General features: G+C 45.0%; 1 protein-coding gene across 3 annotated transcripts in view; it reads right to left on the bottom strand.

Moving 5' to 3' along the window:
• Nucleotides 1-13,970, bottom strand: part of LOC147708150 (fumarate hydratase, mitochondrial-like) — a 394,996-nt gene extending 381,026 nt beyond the window's left edge. For 2 of the 3 annotated variants that reach the window (XM_086926904.1, XM_086926905.1), the window contains exon 1: nucleotides 13,733-13,952. In XM_086926904.1, the coding sequence (XP_086783030.1) occupies nucleotides 13,733-13,861 (129 nt within the window). In that variant the 5' untranslated portion in view covers nucleotides 13,862-13,952. Of the gene's footprint in view, nucleotides 1-13,732 lie in introns of all 3 variants that reach the window. The other variant, XM_086926903.1, reaches the window with a different exon arrangement.
• Between the last annotated feature and the right edge of the window lie 1,102 nt (nucleotides 13,971-15,072).

Genomic DNA, 15,072 nt, shown 5'->3' with positions numbered 1-15,072 from the left:
AGGTCAAATCTCCAAAGGAGAAGCTCGTGACAGCCTGACTACAGCAGAAAAAGCTCGTAACAGTCTGATGTCCACAATATTCCCAGAAAAGTGGCAACATAAGTTGTCTCGCATAGACAGCAAAAGCTTCGCTTTTGCTTTCGTCTAGGCGAGACCTAAAAACAGGGTATTTAATATTCACTCATGAATAGGACTGCATCGATACATCACCCTCTGGCACTGTATGAGGCAGTACAAGGGGTACAGAAACCAGAGGCCTTTTATATAATTTTGTTGCAGAGTCAGCATGAGACCAAGAGGAGGTACTAGCACATACAAGAATAGGTTTTGACGAACATGGGCATGCAAATATGTCTTAGTCGGCAAAGTGGGAGGGGAGTCATTTCTCCTTACATCAACAAACAAGCATTTGCAATAGGTCTTGCATTAGGAAAGTTTGAGCTATTGTAAATGACACATTTTTATTTATATTTTGTTTTTGAGAATAGCTAAATTAATAGCTTTGTCATTTACAATGCCAATAGTTATAACTTTCGCAAATGTGACACCTATAGCATTTGTAATGCAACATATGTTGTATTTACGTGACTTAATGTATTGATATTACAAATCATAATGGCTTTTAAAAATTTTTTAATAATTAATACTTAAATAAAAAGGTATTGTAGTTAATAATGGCAATAGCTTAAACATTTGTAAATAACTTTTGTGAAGATTATGTTCAGTGAATTTTATTGTGAAGAAAATCCAAGAACAGAAGTGAAATATTAACATCTTTTGTTACATTTGTAATAAAGCTTGAAACATTGAGAGAACATATTTGAACCAGTTGTTGAATGGTTGCACAGATTGATGCTTTGCTTGCGCTGAGTGATGTGATGGCGAACAAGTGATGTGATGGCGAACGAGTGATGTGATGGCGAACGAGTGATGTGATGGCGAACGAGTGATGTGATGGCGAACGAGTGATGTGATGGCGAACGAGTGATGTGATGGCGAACGAGTGATGTGATGGCGAACGAGTGATGTGATGGCGGCGCATAGTGATGCTGTGGCGGCGCATAGTGATGCTGTGGCGGCGCATAGTGATGCTGTGGCGGCGCATAGTGATGCTGTGGCGGCGCATAGTGATGCTGTGGCGGCGCATAGTGATGCTGTGGCGGCGCATGGTGATGCTGTGGCAGCGCATGGTGATGCTGTGGCAGCGCATGGTGATGCTGTGGCAGCGCATGGTGATGCTGTGGCAGCGCATGGTGATGCTGTGGTAGCGCATGGTGATGCTGTGGTAGCGCATGGTGATGCTGTGGTAGCGCATGGTGATGCTGTGGTAGCGCATGGTGATGCTGTGGTAGCGCATGGTGATGCTGTGGTAGCGCATGGTGATGCTGTGGTAGCGCATGGTGATGCTGTGGTAGCGCATGGTGATGCTGTGGTAGCGCATGGTGATGCTGTGGTAGCGCATGGTGATGCTGTGGTAGCGCATGGTGATGCTGTGGTAGCGCATGGTGATGCTGTGGTAGCGCATGGTGATGCTGTGGTAGCGCATGGTGATGCTGTGGTAGCGCATGGTGATGCTGTGGTAGCGCATGGTGATGCTGTGGTAGCGCATGGTGATGCTGTGGTAGCGCATGGTGATGCTGTGGTAGCGCATGGTGATGCTGTGGTAGCGCATGGTGATGCTGTGGTAGCGCATGGTGATGCTGTGGTAGCGCATGGTGATGCTGTGGTAGCGCATGGTGATGCTGTGGTAGCGCATGGTGATGCTGTGGTAGCGCATGGTGATGCTGTGGTAGCGCATAGTGATGCTGTGGTTGTGGTAGCGCATAGTGATGCTGTGGTTGTGGTAGCGCATAGTGATGCTGTGGTTGTGGTAGCGCATAGTGATGCTGTGGTTGCGCATAGTGATGCTGTGGTGCCCCCGAGTGATGTTGTGGTGCCCCCGAGTGATGTTATAGTGCCCCCGAGTGATGTTGTGGTGCCCCCGAGTGATGTTGTGGTGCCCCCGAGTGATGTTGTGGTGCCCCCGAGTGATGTTGTGGTGCCCCCGAGTGATGTTGTGGTGCCCCCGAGTGATGTTGTGGTGCCCCCGAGTGATGCTGTGGTTGTGCTGAGTGATGCTGTATGCTATGTTTTGCTATCCTATGTTTTGTTTTGCTATGCTATGTTTTGCTATCCTATGCTTTGATTTGTTAGGCTATGCTATGCTTTTGTTATGCTATGCTATACTATGCTATGCTTTGTTGTGTTTGGTATGCTATGCTTTGCTGTGCTATTATATGTTTTGTTTTGCTATGCTATGTTTTGTTGTGTTTTGCTAGGTTTTGTTATGCTATGCTTTGTTATGCTATGCTTTGTTATGCTATGCTATGCTTTGTTTTGTTATGGTATGCTATGTTTTGTTTTGCTGCTATGTTTTGTTATGGTATGCTATGTTTTGTTTTGCTGCTATGTTTTGTTATGGTATGCTATGTTTTGTTTTGCTGCTATGTTTTGTTAAGGTATGCTACGTTTTGTTATGTTTTGCTATGGTATGTTGTGTTATGCTAGGTTTTGTTATGCTAGGTTTTGTTATACTAGGGTTTTGTTATGCTGGTGAGGGTGTGCGAGGGTGAGTGAGGAGGTGTGAGTGAGTGAGAGGGTGTGTGAGTGGGTGAGAGGGTGTGTGAGGGTGTGTGAGGGTGAGGAGGTGTGAGGGTCCGAAGTAAATGGTGGCAGGGCAGACATCCTAAGACAGAGAGAAACAAATGTTAAGATAACAGTGCTCGAAGGGGTTGTGAGAAGGTGGAAATGGGATTAAAGGAGAAAGGATGAAAACTTAAGTAGGAAAGAGGCCAGAAAGGAGACACAAAGGAGTGGAGTGTGTGGCGGAAACAGAGAAAACCAGAAAAAAAATGAAGATGGATCCAAGAGTGTGCAAGTAGGGTCACATGCGGGAGAAGGAAGACTTGTTAGGAGAGTGTGATGAGGGTGAGGCTAGAGAGAACAAACAAGAGGACACAAGTGTGCAGAAAAAATAACTATTTTGCACTGGCTAGTTTGTGTAAAGTTCCTGAATACCATCTGGTGCATGTGCGCTGTGTATGACTCGTAAGTAAGCAAAGATTCTGCATTGCCTGTAGCCCAGTTCTGAACCAACCCCTGCAGCTGCTGCTTCATTCCCTGCAATCGCAGCAGGTGTGCCAGGGCACTCCAAAAACAAGCTCTGGCATTGCGCGGGCGGGGGAGTGGCTTCCTTTGAAGTCTGATTAGGGGGGGTTCGGCTTACTTTGAAGTCTGATGCCGCGGCATGATGTGGGATGTGGCTGGCGATGTGCACGCGCCTGCCTCACATGAACTGTACCTAATCCGCAGTTTGGGGAGACTTTTCGGAAGCCTTACTATAAATCTCGCCCACCATGGCATGGGCTCAACCTAAACAGCCTGACAGTTACTGACTACGACAGATGCATTCTGGTAGCTACAGGTCTTTCCGAGCAGGTGCAAGACTCTGGCTCAGCACTGAAGAAGTTAATTATAGTTCATGACTCAAGCGAAATACAAGAGCAGGCAACAGTGAAGACAGAGGAAGCGCATGGCTGACTAAAATGAATACCACAAACAAAATGGCTTCAGCTTACGAGAATGATAATTTCTGCAGTTTCCACAGGATGAGTAAAAACTGCTCAAACCTAAACTCCTCTAAAACGCATGTCATGTTATTTGGTAGGAATTCTTCCTTTTGGTCTCCGAGATGGTGGCCCCAGAAACTTGGCACTCTTCCAACCGCTGTGGCAAAGGTTACAAACCTTGGGGTTTGTCTTACCAATAAATTGACTTGAGTGTCAGATTATCAATTATATCACATCTGCCTCTTTTATCATGCTGAAACTGCTGAGGAAAGTGCTCAATTTCATCCCGTCGAAACTGCAGAAAACTGCTGTATTCTCTCTCTCATATTGTATCAACGCTAGACTACTACAATGCCCTTTTCATGAATATTCAGAAAAGATTTCTGAAGAAGTTAAAGGCTATTCAGAACGCAGGGGCTAGGCTACTGCTGGGCATCTCTAAATACAAATCATTATCACAATCTCTAAAACAGCTGCACTGGTTTACGATCAGAAAGTGCATTGAATTTAAGGCATTATGCATAGCATTTAAGTCACTACATGACATAGGCCCCTAATATCTTAAACTTTTCTTTCCTACACTCTAACTAGACCTCTGATCTGAATCCTTGCACAATCTTGAGATTACCAGGTTTAGGAGATCCTCATGGGATGGCAAATGTTTTGTTGTCTGCACCGCCACACTATCGAACTCTTTGCCACTCAATCTTAAAAGAACTACTGACCTATTGGTATTTAGGAAAGCATTCAAACTTGGCTCTTTAACCAATAGAAATCTTGATCTTCCCTTCCAAATTCCTTTATGAATTTGTCTGCTTTTTCAGCAAAGACCCTACAAAAGCAGAATCACTGCAGGAGGAGCACCTACAGCATGCTGAATTGCTAGAAAGTCTCAGAGTGATGGACCATAGATCATACACCCAGATAAAACATGCAGAGGCTAACAAATCAAATGAGCTTCTTGCCAGAATATGGAGGGATGAACCACCACCCACCGCAATACATGAAATAACACCGGGCGGGGAAACTGTACACACCTAGCATGAAATCAACTAGGCTTTTCGCACATACAATGAAACCTTATACAGCGCACCCACTCACACGGCAAGCTCCCTCAGACGCCTTCCTAGATGATCTGACCTACCCCCAACTTAGCAAAGAGGCCCCATCATGAGAACCGAAATCAAAGCAGCCATTAGAGAGCTACCGTGTAACAAGGCGCCAGGCCTTCATGGCCTACAAATATAATTTTTCTACAATCTCCAAGGACTTAGTCCCCCAGCTGGAGCAGTTATATAAAACAGCGCTAGAAGTAGGCCATCTACCCTCCACCACTATACAGGCGCTAGTGGTTTCACTCCCCAAGCCAAGACGAGATGCCACGGACATCATAGGATGCAGCCCACTATCCCTCCTTGCCACAGAATACAAGATACTGAGAAAAATACTGGTGCACTGGCTACACCCATACCGGACTAAATTAATCCACCCAGACCAATGCATCTTTGTGCCAGCATGCAGCACATAACTGAACATTAGAAGACTGTACCACGTTATAGAAGCCACCCCGGTAGACCATACAAATGCATTAAACTAGACCTAAAACAAGCATTTGATACAATTAAATGGGACTATATGTTTAAAGAAAAACCAAAGGTGGTGATGGACGGAGCGTTGACAATACAAACACTCACCCCCAGTCAACTGATCTGGGTTTAATCCATCACCGTTCTTTAGCTCACTCCGCCACCCCAGTTCAGACATGGCCATATGCAAATCAGTCTGACCCTGTGCCTCATGGGAACAGTCCAGCCCGAACTGCCAAGCCATGTCTTCCCTGGACCGGAATCAAGCTTCCCAGGACCGGTTTCTGGCATTACAGCCGTCTTCAGCCGGGCTTGCTTGACTCCAGTGGCAAAGTGAGCAAGGGACTCACGTCTGAGCATATCCTGCCAACTTAGTGCGAACAAAGAAAAACCAAAAGGTGGTGATGGACGGAGCGTTGACTATATGTTTAAAGCCTTCGAAAAGTTTGGTATACCACCTGCCTATGTACAATGGATGCAGCTGCTATACGCGGTCCCCACAGCTAGAGTCTGTACTGGAAGTCACATATCGCGACATACCCAGTAGGCAGAGGCACATGGCAAGGATGTCCCTTATCGCCTTTATTATTTGTGCTTGCCCTGGAGCAGTAAGGTATCCAATTAAGAAAGGAGGCAGAACAAAAGGGAATCCAACTAGGTAATACCATGCATGTGCTATCAGCATATGCAGATGACTTAATAATATATGCCCACGATCTGATCGACATTCTGGAGCCGATATGAAGTACTTTGTCACAATTGGAGTAAGTATCGAGACTTGCCATAAATGAGACAAAGTCACACACTTTCTTCTTTTGTGATGGCGACTGTCCAGATGCAATTTAATTTGGAAAATATACCCTATCAGTAGCACAGCACACGTTCAAGTATCTAGGAATCCAAATTTACAGATCCCAGCAAGACTTAAAAGGCCACCTGAACAGAGAGATCTGCGCCCAGGCGACCTTATGGATCTCATTGACCCTATCAGTGATGGGCCGTATAGCCATATCCAAGATGGTGGTTCTTCCAGTCCTCTTGGAAAGGCATCAATACTTTATCTGCATCTGGGCCTGCCCACCTGAACGTCTCCCACTGGAAAGGAGAAAGTGCATCAGCTGCAGTGTTCCTTATGCCTTGCACCTGGCACGAGCGTAAGTCAACATTGCCGAAAAGGCAAGCCTTGACCCGTTCTCTGATCAGGCCTAGTTAGATTTTGCTGTCTGGGCGTTAATTGCATGCACTACTGACATGTCAGACCAAAAGACTATCTCCCCATCTTGTAGCTTCCTGAAACATAGCTCGAGTACCAGTGTTATGGGGAAGAGCTCTAGCACTGCAACATTCTTGGCTTGTGCCAGGTGTTGGGCCACTTAGCTGCGCACCAGTGGGATCCCAATATGGCTCCGAAACCTTCGCACCCTAACGCATCCTGAAGAACCCAATCTGTCGGTTGGTTACCTGTGGAGCTCGCCATATCAGGGCCCCATTTACGTTTCTAAGGAATGCAGGCCGCATGATCAGGTCCTTTTTGATCCCCTGGTTCAGCCGAACCAAGTGATGCGTCCCAACTGCCTTTACTGAAGCCCTAGCCAATCTGCGGGCAAACGGCCTACCAGCTGGGATTACTCTGGCAGCAAAGTCGAGCCTGTCTAACAAGCTCTGGATGTTTCCTAGTATAACCTTCACCCTAGCCAGCATGCTTTTGATCTCTGTGCAAAAGGTCAATATCTTGTCCTGCGCCACACAACACACCCCCTTCGCTGTGTCTAGCTCTATGCCCAACAATGTGAGGGCAGGGGTGGGACCTGAAAGGCAGACCATGTCTCCTGCCATTCGTGAATGCCTGCTTTTCCCACCAATAGGAAGTCATCCAGGTAGTGCACGGCACTCTCCGGGGGGGGGGGGGGGGGGGGGGGGGGGGGGCCTGTTTTGAATGCCCATTCCAGGAAGGAGCTGAATGCTATAAAGAACGAACAGAACACGGAAGAGCCCATGGGCATGCATTTGTCAAAATAGAATTTCCCCCCCCCCGCTGCGGGGGCTGTGTCATGACCTGTTGGCTAGCTGAGCTGGGTTGCGGCAAACTGACCAATGATGGGTTTGAGGTTAGTGGTGCTTTTGTTGCTTTCCTCTGCGAGGGCGTACTGCTGGGTCTCGTTGTCCTTCCCCTCTTGCTGTGGCGGGGCGTCCTGGCTCAAGGAACCACGCCCGAGTCAGAGCCTTGTGGTCTTCCAGAGTTGCCAGTTGCTCTGTTGTGGGTTGCAGCTCCTTGATCCGCCAGAGCCCGTATGGCCCAGTTGGTGCTCCGAGCCTGCGTCAATGCTTTAAATTCTGCCCAGAAGGCTGCATTTACCGCCTCACTTGTTTCTGCTCCAGGGGGGGGGGTGTAGGGGGGGTCTCTTCCATGGAGAATAGAGCTGGCGAGCTTTGCTCCTCCATTCCGGTCTGGTTCTGTGTGGCGCTGCGAACGCTGCATTCTACTCTGCTGCCCTTGCTCCTTCACCCACGCTTGAAGCGATCTAGCCTGCAATACCTGTCTCCGGCTCACTTCGCTCAATGGTGCACTTTCATCTTGTCTGGAATGAGAAAGGAACTTAGGCTGGCCAGCCCATGCAATACCTGTGTTGATCCTGTGCTCCAGAGTTCCCTCTTGTAGTATCCCGACACACACTTTCCATAAATTCTGTACTTGTCCACCGATGTACCTTAAAAATAAAACAATCAAATGCCTGCCGCTTACAACGTGCAATATTAATTTTGAAGTATTCGTTTTTGCCTGAAAACAGCAGAGCAGTGCTAACTGGTGGCTTAAACACGGCATGGCACCGTAGAGGATGACAGCATGTGATAGGGTCCGTAGCAGCCGAAACCCAGGCTCCGTGTTTTAATTGCAATAATATATTTAAACAGAAACACGTAAACTGATATCAGGGGCGGCCTTAGGCATGTGCAAGCAAAAAAAAAAAAAAAGAAAAATTGCATGAATAGTTGTCTGAGAAGTGTTGTCACAAAGGCATGGGCTGAGGTTACTAGACCAGTCGTTCATCCTTGGGTAACTGATCAAATAGTGAAAAATGACAAACCTAAAACACGTTAAAAAGGTATCTATCATATCCCCCAGTACAACATAGAAGATATGGTTGAATATCAAAAGTAATCCGGGTCAATTGATGTTGGACTACCATACACTTATTCATCTCGGCAGTCATTCTTATCTACTCGAGATGGGACATGCAAATTGCTTTGAGATCCTTCCTTGATATAGAATTCATTGACTCAGGAGAAATATAGTATTCTTGATGCCTCAGATCAAATATCCAATTCTTAACATATTTCAACCAGGTGATCTTACTTGCATGATCCAAAGTCATTGAGTCCTTGATAATTTCCCTGTTTAAACCAGTAAAACTGGAGGTCCAAACTCTGTGCCAGAGAAGGACCGGTTGTACGTTAATCACATCTGTAATGTAGGAGATACCCAACTCACTGTGACAGTTAAAAACTGGAGAACTCACAGGTACCGCTAAAATATACCTTAAAAAAACAATTTCCACTCGATGGATAGAGGATCCGTGATAAAAACCCCATATTCCAGCCCCGAATGTCGCTATGCTCACGCATTTAGCTTGGTAAATCTTTAAGAGAATCCCCGGATGTCTTTTGCCCATTTTCCTTGAAAAATTTAACAGTAGACTTCATGAAAAGAAGGGTCCTTGCCTTCACTGCCGGCCCCCATGACCCTGACTGCTCAAAGACAACCCCAAGGTACTTAAAGATGTTAGTGGAGGCAACCCTACTTTCTCCCAGAGGGAGACGGCTGCATTTTTTCCTCCCCCACCCGCAGGTCATAATAAAAGTTTGTTTAGCATTTAATTTGAGCCCTAGATTGTCCATAAAACTGGTATACGAAGCAAGGGCCTTCTGTAGACGAAGCTGCGTGCGGGCCGCAAGTACTGCGTCGTCTGCGTAGAGAAGGGAGACAATCCGACGTTTGTTCACATATGGCGGATCTCCAGCCTTACCTCCCAGTTTCTGCTCCAAAGAGTTTGTATATAGAGTGAACAGGAACGGCATCAAGACACAGCCTTGTCTCACTCCCCCTCTACTTTAAACAGTGCAGTACACTCCCCTTTAGTGCCATAACGGACCTTGGTGGTGGACCTAGAGAATAATTGCCTCAAGAACTGGACCAAGACCTAATCGACCTTCAAGTACGTCAAAATGTCCCATAATTTGCTGTGTCAAAGTCAAAGGTGGCTGTATGGTCTACAAATGCTACATAAAGCTTTCCTGCCTTTGCATGGGTGTATTTCCCTATTAAAATACTTACATTTAAAACCTGTTCATTTGTGCCTAGGCCTTCTCTAATGCAGGTTTAATTCCTGAAAGTGATTTATTACAGCATAAATCACTGCTACATCAGGTTGTGCATTGCGAACCCAGCGTAAAGAAAGAAACACAAACAGAAAATAGTGAGAGTAAGTGAATAAATGTGTGTTGAGATACAAAACGCCTCAGAAAATTCGAAATTAGCGCGAACTTGGGCAGTTGTTAAACTGCTACATTGGATATTTTTTTGAGTTGTTTCTATGTCAACAGACAAGTGTTTATTCACTGATTATCCTTCGCTACTGGTGAGGGCACACGTGATAAGGACCTTATTCTTGTACCACTCAGTGGGGTCCTGTCCCGCGTACACGAAGAAGCGAGCACTTTGAAACGGGAGACCGCTGCTGCGGCTACGTTTTTGTAGATTTGAGAACGGTGACGAGCACTTATCGCTTAGGGCTATTTTTTGGACTGCTGAAAGCCACCGCGACCGCCTGATTAATCGGAAGTATAGGAGACGAAGTCCTCTTCTATTCCAGCAGTCCTCCTGCACTGAAGAACTGACTCCGGCCCAAATTGAAAGATACATTCGGCCCATTCTTTGTTCTTCAAGCCCACTAGTAAATCGACCACACGGAAAGTGGTCCTACAGATTCCCGACAATCGGAGCCGGCTGGCCCGAATGACCATGAATTGTCTTGCCCCACTACAACACTTCTTGTCCTGATGAAGACCCCGTTTAAGGGCTCAAGTTAACCTCCCATGTAGGGGTCGAAACGTCGACGGCTCTACCAGTCTTGTCATCCAGCACTATCCATGACTACAAAACATTTATGATTATGATCGTTGAATGACCTTTGTATTATTCCAATTGTAATGTTGGCTTGAATAAGTTACAGCCTTTCTCAATTAATAATGAATGTTTTGTCTTGAATATGAAACTAAGTTCTCTTTTTTTTTTTTTTTATCACCCTACCCTCTCATTTAACACCTCACACTTCCTCCCCCTTCCTGTGCACGGGGCTCTGATATTTTTATGTCTAAAGCTTGAATTGATTGATTAGCACATTGTGATTTAAAGACAGTGGTTGCTTTATTAAACGTGATGAATTTTGTATTTGAAAAGGTTTGGAATAATTAATTGCGTACTTTTATGATACGCTGTCTCTCTGGGACCCTTATATATGTATTTCCTTCCCAGCCTTGCCTTTGGTGGGACCCTGCTGTGTCGGTGCACCGAGCAGAGTTTGTCACTGCAGGGACAAGAGTGCACACTGCATTGCCAGCAACCATAGATGAAAACACTAAAGTGCCAGAAGGCGACATCACACGACCTCTGACCCCATAGTCTTACAGGAAGCAATGACTATCTCTGAAACCATTTACATTATAGGAATAGATTTACTAGACAGGGGCATCACATAAAGGTATAACGTTTAACTACATTAAAATGTTCACAATAAAATGTACAATTACAAAAATAACATGAAATCCTCAGTAAATAAAAGACTTTGTGTTTAATTTTTGGATATAGCAAAGCAATGCCAGTCAATGCTTCAGCCGTCAATGGTGTGATGTGATCTATGGGTCCATCATTCTGCACTTAACAATTCTATGTGGCTCTAATTTAATCTAAATATTAAATCAACCACCTACAAACCAGTCGAGATTTAGGTAAGAATGTAGCCACCAAGTAGGAGGAACTGATGTGCGGTTTGTCTAAATGTATTACAGAGTTTGACATACTATTTTAATGTTTCTTTCCATGCGAATTATGTAATTTTTGTCAGTGTTTAAACGTGCTTAGAAGCTCTCAGTGATGCATCTAGGTTGCTTGGTTTTCACCTTCAGCATGGATTGGTTGCCAAAAGATATGGCTTACTTCTCCCAGCCTCCCCTCTTCCCTTGTGCACCTCTCATATACCAGCTTCTCCCCTCCCTTCATTCTCTTCTCTCCCCTAATTCTGTTCTCTCCCTTCCTCCTGCCCACAGCACATCAACTACCCATCATCCATTTCAGCACTTTCATTTCTCATCCACCATTCGTTATCTTTTCTCCACAACTCTTACCACCCAACCTTACTCCTTTTCTCACCCAGTCTGTCCTCCCTGCCTTAGCCCTTTTTCTCTCCTCATCCTCTCCACCCATCATCTTTAGAAAGCCTTATTCTCATTCCAAAAGCTCCTCCTTTCATCCCTTCTGCACCATGCAGTTTGGCTTCCCTCTCCCCCACCCAGCACCTTTCTGCAGCTTTTGACACAGTTAACCACAACACTCCTCAACAGACAACGGGTTTGTAAGGCACAGTGCTTAAATGGTTTGCCTCATTCGTCTCAGACAGATCCCAAATGATCAAAATAGCTAACAGTCTTTCGTCTTCATTTGCAGTAGGTCAAGGCATCCCTCAAGGGTCTATCCTTACACCCACTTTGTTCAATCTTGATTTAGAACCATTGGAAAATCTCCTAAGTAAATCTGGGATCCGTTAGCATCTATGCGGATGAAACTAAAATCTGGGATCCGTTAGCATCTCTATGCGGATGAAACTCAAATCTACCTTAAGGTGTCTTCTGCACACAATATCTCAATCCTCAACTCTATCCAAAACTGGTTGTTAGCTCATCAACTCATTCTGAATCCATCCAAAACTGAATTCCTCCTTCTCTCTACCTCACTCTCTCCTCCTCCTGGTTAATCTTGGATGATCAGTAAAATTTACTCAACACTAAACCCATCATTGTTGACAACGCAAAATCCCTGGCTGTCATACTTGACAAAAAGCTCAATCTACTCTCCCACATCAATTCCATGGCAAAGAATGCATGATACTGACTGCGCCTTCTCTGGGGGCATTTGTTGTTTCTTTCCGGAACAAGACCTAAAAACCTTGGTCCAATCTCTGGTTCTCTCTAAATTGGACTATTGCAATTCTCTTCTTGCTGGCCTTCCCAAATCCCACCTTTCCCCCTCTTAAATCCGTTCTCCATTCAGCGACTCGTTTTATATTTGGGGGCCAAAAGAAGTGACCACATTATACCCGTTTTGTCTTCTCTTTGATGGCTTCCCATTGAGGCAAGATCAATCTGCAAGACTGCCTGTATCACCCACAAAGCCATGCACACTTCCTCCCCTCGATACCTAGCGAATAAACTGAAAATCTCTGGAGGCTCTAGACCGTTTCGTAATGTGGAAAAATTACTGCTTACCCCACCCACCTTTAAAGGGAAAGATCGATGGCGCAATCCTTCTCAGGCAATGCAGTGAGAATCTGGAACTCGCTTCCTCCACTACTCCATACCACCACCTCCACCCGGACCTTCAAAACTGACCTCATATCTCTTCTCTTCCAAAGACACTTATAGAACTAATACACCCCTTATAATTTCCCTCAAGTGAGCCCTTTTGTTATTGTAAATTTGTAATCTTTGCCTGTACAATCTTCATCCTATTGTGTTTCTTGGGGTATTTGAGTGACTGCCATCTATTATTTTATTTTACCTGTTCTAGTTTCTCGTTTGTTTCTGCAAAAGGTTACATTTGTAATATTCTCATGTAACATACTAGATTCTATTGTGAAGCGCTCTGACACCTTTGGGTAAAGTCTGCACAATATAAAAATGCATTAAGTAAATAAATAACCGCGGTAAAGCGCTTCCATGCTTCGCTGGGGGTGGTAAGTGCCATTAAAATAAAATGACAATACAAAATAGTTGCCACAATCGCCTTGTCTACGTTTGAGAGGGTTCGCTGCTTTAAAACAAACTACCAGGAAGTTCTGTAGTCATTGTAAATGTCATATATATTTATCTTTTTGCTTGTACATACTGTGCTTGCTGTGTTTGATATTGTGTTCCTTTTGCCTGCGTTGTTTTGATTCTATGGCCTGCTATTTTTGTTTGTTCCATTTTTGTAACAGTTCTCTCATGTAACGTAACTGGTTCTATTGTACAGTGCTCTGACAACTTCGGGTAAAGTCTGCGCTTTACAAAAATGCATTAAATAAAAAATAAAAAGTGGAAAACTAAAGGGAAAACACAGCGAAATGTCAAAGCAAAAATTCGGCGAGGGGGCACCTTGCCTGCAACTGCACGCTGACAGTTCGCCACCCTGGGTGTACAGGCGGGAGGCGCAACGACATAACAGTAGACCCAGGACTCTATGTCTTGAAAAGGTCACCCTGCGCTCCCCTTTCCCAGGCGTTTTACCATTCTGCGCGAGGCGGCGTCCACTGGTGATGGGAGCAGAAAGTGGCGGTGCTGGTGGTAACAGCAACTGAGAGCCCCAGGACCGGTCTGCCGGAGCCGCTGGTGGATGGCGCGGATTGAGCGGTGCATTTCGAAGTGCAGTTAGTCAAACTAGATGTAGTGGTTGGAAGGTGACACGGGGGTGTGCCCGGGGCGTAGAACAGACATGTGCAGGAGTGCCAAACGCCATGTGCAATAGACATGGAAAGGAGTCTGCGGCTACTTTTATTTGTATCGCAAAGACGCGGCCATGTTTGTAGTAGATCTGTTCTTATATATTCCAAACACAACGTGTTGGTTACTCTAAATGCAAAGGTTCTAGAGCGCGATACTATTTTACATTTCTTATTTTGCGCTTTATCTAGCAACTAAAAACTATCGTTATACTTATCGAGTATTCGATAGACTCGTAAAACTTTACCATTCACTTTACTTTTTACTCCTCCACTATTCATACAATTTCGTACCAGTGAGCGAGTATGCGCGATATCGCAGTCAAACCCCTCTCTCTTATCTGATTAAATGTCTGATGAAAGTAATATGAGGTTTCGCTTTCGAAAATGTTCATGTGCTGCTATGCCGTCCAATGAGAAAGGTCGGTACAAAACTTTGTCAACCAATCATTGTGAGGAAATGGGCGGATCCGATGTCATTGAGACCAGTCAGGTTTCAAATTGGATCGAAAGGGCGGGGCTACGATGACTTTTTCATCGTGTTAGGAAAAAATAGCGTCACCCTACATGTAAAACTAGAGCACTAACTTACTGTGCGGGCATTCCAATTAAAGAGGAACAGCCAGAGATGTCATTCTTTTGAAAAGGAAGCTGAGGAATTTCTAGCATTTCTAATGGAAAAGTTAGCAGTAAATGTGGAAACATTATTATCGTACTGTTTTTATGCATATTTAACCACTTGGCTGATAAGCCCTTTTTGGATGTTTGGAACAGTTCATGATTAAACCTCCATAACTTTTTTTTGCAGTTTTATATGCCATTAATTCGACCCAAATGTTTTGGAGTGCTTTACGAGAGCACCAGTTACATTCCACGAGGTCACGTTAGCAGCACTGCCAAGTCTCGCGCATTAGGGGTTAGAGTAAGTCATACTTGCCAACATTTCAGAAGAGCAAAGTGGGAGATTAAAAAAAAATTAAAAAAAATCGGGAGGATGGGACCTTGAATCGGGTTACTGTCATGAATGGGCTTTGGGAGTGTGCTTCTGCAGGATCGGACATTTGAAACCTAAATTTTTCTTACCATTCAGAAGCATGGAGCGCAATGGTAGGCAGAGAGAGGTGTAAT

This window comes from Lissotriton vulgaris, chromosome 6 (assembly GCF_964263255.1).
Source record: "Lissotriton vulgaris chromosome 6, aLisVul1.2, whole genome shotgun sequence".
Lineage (NCBI taxonomy): Eukaryota > Metazoa > Chordata > Amphibia > Caudata > Salamandridae > Lissotriton > Lissotriton vulgaris.
The sequence above is the reverse complement of the archived record's forward strand: the minus strand, read 5'-3'. Positions and strand labels throughout refer to the sequence as shown.